Source organism: Corvus hawaiiensis, chromosome 3 (genome assembly GCF_020740725.1).
Source record: "Corvus hawaiiensis isolate bCorHaw1 chromosome 3, bCorHaw1.pri.cur, whole genome shotgun sequence".
NCBI classification, from domain to species: domain Eukaryota; kingdom Metazoa; phylum Chordata; class Aves; order Passeriformes; family Corvidae; genus Corvus; species Corvus hawaiiensis.
This window is the reverse complement of record NC_063215.1, coordinates 100,116,328-100,125,555: the sequence shown is the minus strand read 5'-3', so window position 1 is coordinate 100,125,555 and position 9,228 is coordinate 100,116,328. Positions and strand designations below refer to the sequence as shown.

At 41.8% G+C, this 9,228-nt stretch overlaps 1 protein-coding gene across 9 annotated transcripts in view; it reads right to left on the bottom strand.

Annotated features, from left to right (window-relative positions):
• Positions 1–2,783: 2,783 nt before the first annotated feature.
• Positions 2,784–9,228, bottom strand: part of DISP1 (dispatched RND transporter family member 1) — an 89,482-nt gene continuing 83,037 nt past the window's right edge. For all 9 annotated transcript variants that reach the window (XM_048298657.1, XM_048298652.1, XM_048298653.1 and 6 more), the window contains one exon: positions 2,784–6,439. In XM_048298657.1, coding sequence (XP_048154614.1) covers positions 2,795–6,439 — 3,645 coding nt within the window. In that variant the 3' untranslated portion in view covers positions 2,784–2,794. The remainder of the gene's footprint in view (positions 6,440–9,228) is intronic.

The window sequence follows — 9,228 nt, the reverse complement described above, 5'->3', positions numbered from 1 at the left end:
TTCCCAAACACCCCAGCATGGATTAGCCATAGAAATAAAGCTCTGCACCTTCTAAAGCCAGGACCACGTTGCTTCCTGGAGGAAGCACGAGCCAGTGGCAGGGCCCTCCCCCTACCTGGGCAGCCTGTAAGAGAAGCACCTCACTGAGCCAACCTGTGTGGTGTGTGCACATCCACATCCCCCATGCAGCCCCAAAGCAAGGGAGGACCTCAGTGACAGCAAATTACTTAATGGAAATTTGAGTATTTTAGGCTCATCAGCTTCCCTTGGGACTTGGCCATCACTGGCAAGTCTTTGAGAGATGTCTCAGGAGGATGTAATGGTTCTTGTTGAGATTTCCTGGAATGGAACAGAATTCCACCTATCCTCACTTGCTCCCAACAGCATGTAAGAACTTAATTATTAGTATTTATTTCTCTCCTGAGTTTTCTGGTGATAGCGTAATGCATAGCCTCATCAGCCTTCACCTGTCACTGGAACCAACTCCACATCTCTTCCACTCCCCAGGAGTTGCAGTGGCTTGCATTTGAGAGTCTACACATGAATTGACACAGATGCAACACACATACACCTGGTGCTACATCCGTAAGTATCAAACTTAGATAAGTCAGTGATTGCTCCTTGTCAGCTAACTGATTTGGGAAAGATAAAGCAGTTTGCAGGGAGGAAATGGCAAAGTCACAAAAGGCAGATACAGCAGTGATCCTGCTCACTAGCCAAGCACATTAGTTAATTTTAATCTTTCCTAAGAGCACATTACACCCCAACTCCTTATCTGCCCCATTTTTCTCACTGTATCAGCCTTTAAGAACATATAAATCATAATGAAAGCATAACATTAATCTGTCACTTACATCACCATTACAAAACCAGTTATTAATATAAGCAGTCAAAGGTGGTTTCCTTATGCAGGACACAGGATGGAAAACTGGTTTAGGAAAAAAATCTAATTTTGAGCCCATCAGCTGAGAAAGTCCTGTGTTCTGAGATGCATTGGCTGGGGACCTCCCTGAAGGCCCCTGTCTCAAAGCTGTGAATGACAGCTCATGTGACAGGCACTATGTAAGCATTACATTTGACAAGTCTGACAGACTGCACGCAAGCAGATGTGGCAGACAGAAAAAAAGCTGGACAACAGCAAGAGCCCAGTTTATTTCTTATTCCCTTAAATTTCTTTAGATTGCTAGCACTGCAAGTCTTAGCTTACAATTAATGGAGACTCTAGTGCACAGAAAAGCCTTGCATTGGTCTCATTACAAACATAAGAATCAGGCTCTAAACTGAGTGACAAGTTCCAAGGTAACTAAATCCAAGTTTTATTTCATAACTAAGAAAGAATGATACTCCTCTTAAACCATGTAAAACTATTTTAGGCTTTTCTGTAGATTTCAGCCTCTTCCAGTCCCTGGGACATGGAAGCACAAACATCATTACTCTCAGCCAAACCAAAGTGATTTGGTATGATGTGAACCTTCTGCATGCCTTCAACATGAACACCAGGACAGAATTAGCCAGGATTTCCCTCCAGTGATTCATTACACGCCAAGTACCTGATATCACATCAACCCATGAAATCTACCTTCTGTGTTTCATAAATCAACGTCATCAGCACAACCAAGCGATGCAATGAAGAGAGATTTGTCATTAAGGTACATAGCAATGATGACACGCTACACACTTCCAGCTCTCAAATCCACTCTCCCTGAATGGTAAGACCAGCAAGTATTCCCACGACTAGCCACAGCTATCATGTGACTAAACCCCATCCTTACACAGATACATCATCTGAAATCCAATGTCTTGGTTACATGGTTTAGCTCAGTATTTGTAACTCATCTTGGAACTTCTCCAGATAGGAACACTCAGAACACAATACTTTAATTTATGTTTCTGAGCCCTCTGAGTTGACTTAATCTGATACTGTTGGCAGTAAATCTAGAACCTGTGCATTAACTATGCCTTTCTCCACAGTAGATTAACTCTGTGGGAAAAAGTTCAGTATTGCAAGCCACTTCATGCCCAATTTTATAACTCTTGATTTTACATACATCTGTCAGCTGTACAAACTGTATTTTTGTTGTCATCACTGAGAAGTCAGTAATGTTCACTGACTATTGTTTCCACCTGTATTCTCTGGTATTTAATGGTAAAGTCTATACAGTAACTGCCAGAAAGGCAGTTTAAAATGTTTTACTGCACTAGACACACAGAAATGCAACAAGGGCAGTGTAAATGCTGCAGACCTCCAGGAGCTTAAGATTTTGTTAGGATTAATAGTTAAAAATATTCCCCAAACAGGCTACCCTGCAGAGCTGGTCTGTCAAACAATCCTGAAAGAACACAGTTACAGTCCTGCTGCTGTTCCAAGGTGTGCAGAAGCCTGCCAAGGCAGCAGTAGAATAAAGGTAAATTATGTACTCAGGAAATGCGGCAATCTCAGTCTGCCCCAAACGATATTGATCTCACGAGCCCTGGCTTCAGAACAGGGAGAGTTTCTTTGTAATGCTTTATTTCTTGAGATGGTTTATAAGGAGAAATCAAACACTAATGCCCTGGAACAAAACCTAAATGAAGCATAATCCACCTTATGAGTTATAGCAAAAAAACATTCTGGACAACATCAGGTTTTACTACATGTAATGGCTTTATGAAATGTATAAATGTTATTGTTCTATAAAATACATTTTTCATTCCAAGAGGCAAATTATAATTCATATTTATTCAGGACTTTCCTTTCTAGTGCTTTAAACTTACTTTTAAAAGAAAGACGCAGGATTGCCAAATTAAAGGTTTATTATAGTGTTTTTATTAACAAACTTTCATTGGAAAGTTCTGGGCGCATTAACATAGGAGGCACATTGGCTTCGATGTTTGGCATTTGACAGTCAACAGAATTGCACTTCACTGCGATAGCCTTGCCACAACAGTGTGAACTTTCATGGCAACCCTCGGAGCGAGCCTCTCTCCCTGACCTGGTCAGCAGGTGCTTTTTATCATTTTGGTCAGCCTTCAAAACTCGCTCATTCTGCAAGGAATGCTGATCTATCTTGCTCTCAGCTTTCTTTTTCTGCTTTGACAGACAAGCTTTCTTGCTTTCCACCCCGTTCGCTTCTGTACCACCCTTTTCATCACACTTGTCTGTCTGCTGACAGAATCCCTTTTGGTTATTTGAGACACTGTTCTCACATTCAGAGCAACGCACTATTAGAGGTGCTGCGTTTCGGCAGAGGAACTGTGAGGAGCTCATCACCTTTGGAACAGTTCTTACGTTTTCCTCTGGGTTTTGATGAGCGTGTGTATCTGTCCTGTTTATTCTTTGATGTGCCTGGAACTGTTGCATGGACTGGAGGAAAAAATTTTTAGGCAGAGAGTTTTGTGTCATCGTTCTTTTCAGCCTTCCTTGAAGGCAGCTGCAATGGAGGACGTGCTGGACTGGATGCACGTAACCCTCAGCAGCTTGCTGTAAAGCATTTATCGGAGCTACAGAGCTTTGGATCTGCATGGTGCCCGGGGAAGGAGAACACTGGTAACAGAAGGCGTCGCTTAACTGCTGACAGGAGTGCGGACTCCACTTCACTGCCACCTGCTTGTATGCATCAGGACAGCTACACTGCCTGTTTTGAGAGAAAATTGGGCATATGGTGGGTTGGTCAATAGATGTCTGCAGCACAGCTGAACTAGCAACATTTTTGATGCCTTTACTGACTTCACTATTATAGGCTGGATGCATAGGCATACATGAGTTTTGGGGCCTGCTGCTGAAGAGCTCTGAGCAGATATGAGTTTCTTCGTACGTCACTTTCTCTGCAGGGTTACAGATGCCGGTTTGTGACGCCAGAGGCTCAAGCTCATAGTGCTCATGCTCCATTTCTGGTTTCTGATTTCTGGAGTCCAGCTGATACTTGCTAACAGGATGTGATTTGTTTTGACTTCTGCCCCCTTGGGCTCCTGAAAAGGCCTGAGAGAAGGCATTACACTGCAGTTTTTTTGGTAGTGGGATCTGACCACAAGTGCCCTGGGGCCCAAGGCATCGGCACATGCACTGGAAGAAGAACGTTGCGAAAGCCCAACTAATGCACATTATAAGCATCATGAAAGTGCCAAGCTGCGTGTATGCCAACACTGTTGAGGGCATCATCATTGCCCCAGCTACAAATGTAGTCAAGGCAGCCATTGCAATAGCAGAACCCATACGGCTTAGAGAAAAAATGACCTTCCCCTCTCGGTCAGGGTCAGGGGCTAAGCGATAAGCCACTCCATAATGAACAGCAAAGTCCACTGACAAGCCAACAGCCACCGAGATTGTGACAGATTCCAACACGTTCAGCTCCCACCCAAGAAGAACCAGAGAACCTACAGTGACAAAAATAGTTCCAGCTATTGAAACTATTGCATAAAGGCTTATGATTATGTTCCAAGTTGTAAGAAGCATTACGCTAAATGCAACGGCAACTGAAAGGCCCATGGCAATCAGAGTACCATCAGAAAGACTGTCCTGAAGATCATAAAATTCAAGGTTACTCACAAACCAACCATTGCTAAGACCTTCAGGAGCAGAACTAAGCTCACTTGAAATCCACGAGTCCACCTCTTTGTAGAACTGATGCATTTTCTCGTAAGCCAGTGTGAAGAGGTAGGTGCTTTGGAACTCCAACACCACTGCCCTGATGGTGTCATTAAGGTCAAAGCGAGGCCCTGGGGTTTTGCTATCTAAATGGTACCCTGTGCTTCTTTCTAGCTCCATTATAGCTCTCTTGATACATAATTCAAAAACTTCTTGTTTGTATGGAAAGCTCCAGTGGCTGCAGCAGGGGTAAAGAGATGGCTCATCACAGTCTTGATTTTCCATCCACTGCTTAAATGTTTCAATGAAGCAGCTTGTGAAGTCTTGTTCTTCTGTCTGATAAAAAAAGGTTTGATTTCTTAACTTCTGACAGAAACGTAAAATCCAAACCTGTGAGGCTGGGCTAGCGATATTAAAACTTGTATCCAGCTGCAGCTTTCCTTTGCTTTTAGGGTTTAAAGGGTCACCATTATCCTCAGGTGTGACACCCCAAATTACTGTAATCGGCATGTGGAGTTCTTCTCCATGGTGGACACGTTCAAACATAAAAAGTTTTTTGTATTCTGCATCATATCGTTCAAATGGGTGAGAAGACCTAAAAACTTGAAACTCAGAGAGCTCCAGTGACGGCAGTTTCATCTTTGGATTTACACACACAATATATGCTCCACCAATTGTTAAGGCAAGGAACCAGAAAAGCCAAATATACCGAAATTTGATAACAATGCATGGCAAAACTTTCTCAAAAAATATCCTGGATGCTTCTGAGACTGCAAAAATAATCTTGTGGAACATTTGGCACAACACTGTCCAGCAGTTTTTGTTGTTGTATACCCTCTGCTGAGGTTTCTTAAAGCAACTGAAAATATTGAGAAGATATCGTTCATGTAATACAACTACAGCAGGCAGCCATGTAACCATCAAAACATAATTCACCAGAATGGCAGTGCCAGCATAAACACCAAAACACCTGATTGCTGTGATATTGCTGACATAATTAGCATAGAAGGCAGCAGCGGTTGTAAAACTCGTGACAAACATGGAAAGAGCAGCATGTTGCAATGTGATGCTCACTGTCTCCGAGGTTCCAGCATGAGGTTTATCAAACTTTGTGTAGTTCCACACATCACATAAAACAAAAGCATCATCTGCTCCAATCCCAACGAGGATAATCAATGCTGTGAGATTCATGAACGGAAAGAACTCAAAATTAAATACTACCCGATAGAGAAAATAAGAAATAATCAAGGAACTAATTATTGCAAACATAGTCATCAGCGTGATAAACATGGACTTGGTGTACACACACATAACTAACAGAACAATTACAATGGCTATGGCAGGATACACAGTATCCATCAACAGGTAATCCTGAAACAACCTATGTTTTATTCCGAACTCAATCCCTGTGATGGTTGTTACACCATCGGAAGCGTTCCAGTTCTCAAAGTTATCTAGGTAAATACTCATCATGCTTTCCCCTTTCTCGGTCGGGGAGAAGAGCATGCTGTATTTTAAAGCTGGTAAGACATAGTCAGCTGTCTTTGGGCTTAGGAAATCCTTGTCCACTAGGTAGTGAAGGATCTGGTAAACAGCGTTGTACTTGGTACATTTGCGAGGCACGTTAGTACACTTGAGTTGGTCCTTCCTTTTGGCATTCATATCCCAGCAGTCCGGCCCCAGGGTCCCGTTGTAGTAGTATTTGGCACATGTGCGAAGCAGCTTTAGGGTGTGAGAGACATCCCGTTCGACAATTTTCTGACACGATGACCTGTTGTTTAGAATAGCAATATAGTTGCCCAGTGTCCAGCTGGGACAGCACGAAGCAGCAGTGGCTCTCTGGCAGAGATCACCAAACTGGGAATGGGATCTGATCTATATAAAGACAGGCAGGGAGAAAAATCCAATTTAAAGTCTGAAACATTCAGTAACAAAAAAAAAAGCCAACCCAAAAAATGACTTAAAATTATGAAAATTCAGTTTACAGTCCTTTGAGTGTCAACATTTTAAATTCTTACTTCCACACACACTCCTTTTGATCAGTATCCTCTTACATGCAGGAGACTATACCAGTCAGTATACAGACTTGTCACAGTGGCACAGAATTGGCAGAAGCGTTAAGAGCGTTATTTGAAGATCCACTGAGGTGTTTTGTTTCTTTCCAGACTGAAGACTGTTAACTCTCTTCTATTATCTCAAGCTATACTCATGAGAATAAACAATCAGCCATACATGAATGAAGTTTCATTCTGCTTGGAATCATATCCTGAAGCTCCTAGGAGAGGTAGGAACTTACCATCCAGAAAAGAAGGAGGTGATAGCTTTACAATGACTTCCATCACCTCTCCTCTCTTCTACAACCCTGATTTTGTGAGTCTCTTTTAGCTCTTGTACAGTGACAGGCACTGTTCCCAAACAGCTCTGCCTGCCGCCCAGGCACTGCACGTCCCTAAGTCATGCAGGATTTCCAAAGCGCAAGCACAGGATAATTCACTCTCATAAAGCACCCCAGAATAACAGGTCACGCCTCTGCATGCTGCACCCACGGTGGGACAAAGTCCCAAGAGTTGACTCAGGAGTGGAGTGGAGGCAGCTGCAGCAGCAAGGCCAGAGAAGTCAAAGGGATGAGCAGGCAACAGTGGCAAGCGCAGAGGGGACGGAGCTGGGACATGGGGGAGCACTGCTGTTGTCAGCTCAAGCAACTGCCCAAAGCCCAGAACTTTACAGAAATGATAGCAATTTTAACATTCTGGTTAAAGATTCTCCTGAACTAAATGAGTCTTAATCCCTTATGGGGATATTTTTCTTTCGCTTCTAGAATATTCCAGATTTAGTCAAAGACAGTAAGAGCACAACTTCGCTAAATTGCCACAAGACACTTCTACGCAAACTGAAAGTAACTGGAAACTGGAAACTCTTAAGTAACAAGGTTAGATCAGGGAAATCTTCTCAAGTTGAGAAAACTCAATCTTTGGAAAGCACAAGGAATAAAAGTCTCAAAAAATAGAACTTCTGTTATATGTGACAAAGTAGAATTAGTCCTTCAAATATTATAGTTACATATGTAGAAGTTCTGTTTTAATCAAGTTACACAGAATGAGCACATATTAATACAGTCACATTAATAAAGCCATGTGCTTCAGATTTTATAGGACTGGGCCCTGAAACAGTTGTCCACGTATGCTTTAAATTTAGGTGATCTGTAAGAAACCACTTAGCCTCTTTTTACTTTTTTTTCTTCAGCAAAATTGCACAGGTTTATTATTAGCAATCCTTCATAATGCAGACAAAAAAAATCCACTCGGAGATTCTCTCAGCAGTTATAAAAGCTTTAATATGGACCAAATTTTGTCAACCAGTTTCTGAACAATAACAAACTGGCATTCCAAAAAAACAGGATAATTCACATTTGATTGTTTCCAGATAAAAACACTCACACATGCAAACTCAGGAAAAATGGAACAACCCACTAAATAAAAGGAAGCACTGGAATAGCATATGGGTGTTTTTCATGGCACATCTCCAGGTTAGCCCTATGAGGATATAATAGGCAAACTGGGAGGAGAGGATTGTATTGTCTTCTCGATGTATTCAGGTTCAAGATGGGACAATGAGGTTTATATACTGTTCTTCTACACTTGCTGCAGGCCATAAACATTCACTGGCAAAATAACTGCTGCCAAAGATAAAGTAACATGAGCTGGCAGCTGGAAATTAGAAAGTAAAATACAAAACTTAGCTCCTGATAGCTCATTAAAATACTACGTAAAATGTTAATAGATTGTAGCATTGGGCTTTGTTGGTGACCCAAAGGAACTGGAAAGGTCATTCTGGTGTTTCCAGACCTGATCTGCCACTGGCACCATTTTAATTTATTTTGGAACAAGTAAGGAAACTAAACTGTGCAACCTGCATACATCTGTGGGCAGATCTGCCCAAATGGGTCTCTGCAGTAACAGAAAATCACAAATCCACTGCTTTGGGGAAGCACTCTGAAGACATAATATACAGTCTTTGAAGTTTATAAAATAACTGTTTACAGTTTATAGGGAAAACATTCTGCAATTAACAGGTAAAAAAAAAACCCCAAGCCTTCTTATCCAAGTAGTAAAAAATGAGAACACCTCCTATAACTATTTTGTATATAAAGTTTCCATGAAGATTTTAGGACTAGCATATGCTGAGCAGCTGCAGGATAGAGCCCCTAAGTGTCAGTAAAACCTATAGTTAAAGTAGTTACAAGCAGATGGGAATACAATTAAACACATAAGAGGATATGCTGTTTGTTCCATACTAAATAGTAGTTGGCACTGATATCCTGCTTATCACCAGGAAAATACTTAAATTCTAAGGTTTGACTTTCCAGAAAGCAGTGCCTGATTTTCCTGTCTTCGAATACAGAAAGTTTTGCCACTTAATTCACCAGAACTGTGGCCCTAAGCAAGCATGAACTCAAAACCAAAAATAACTACGGCCAGAAAAGAGTTTGTAAGTTCAGGAGGTCACCAAAGTCATGGATTTCTTCCTATGGCTGCAGTGCAAGTCAGCATCCTCTCCCTCCCTAGGGACTGGCTGCTACCAGAACTTAGCATTCAGAAGTGGGACATGGCACAGCACTTTGTGAGTTCTAAGAAGTGTTAGAAGTACTAAAAAACTGCTAGAAA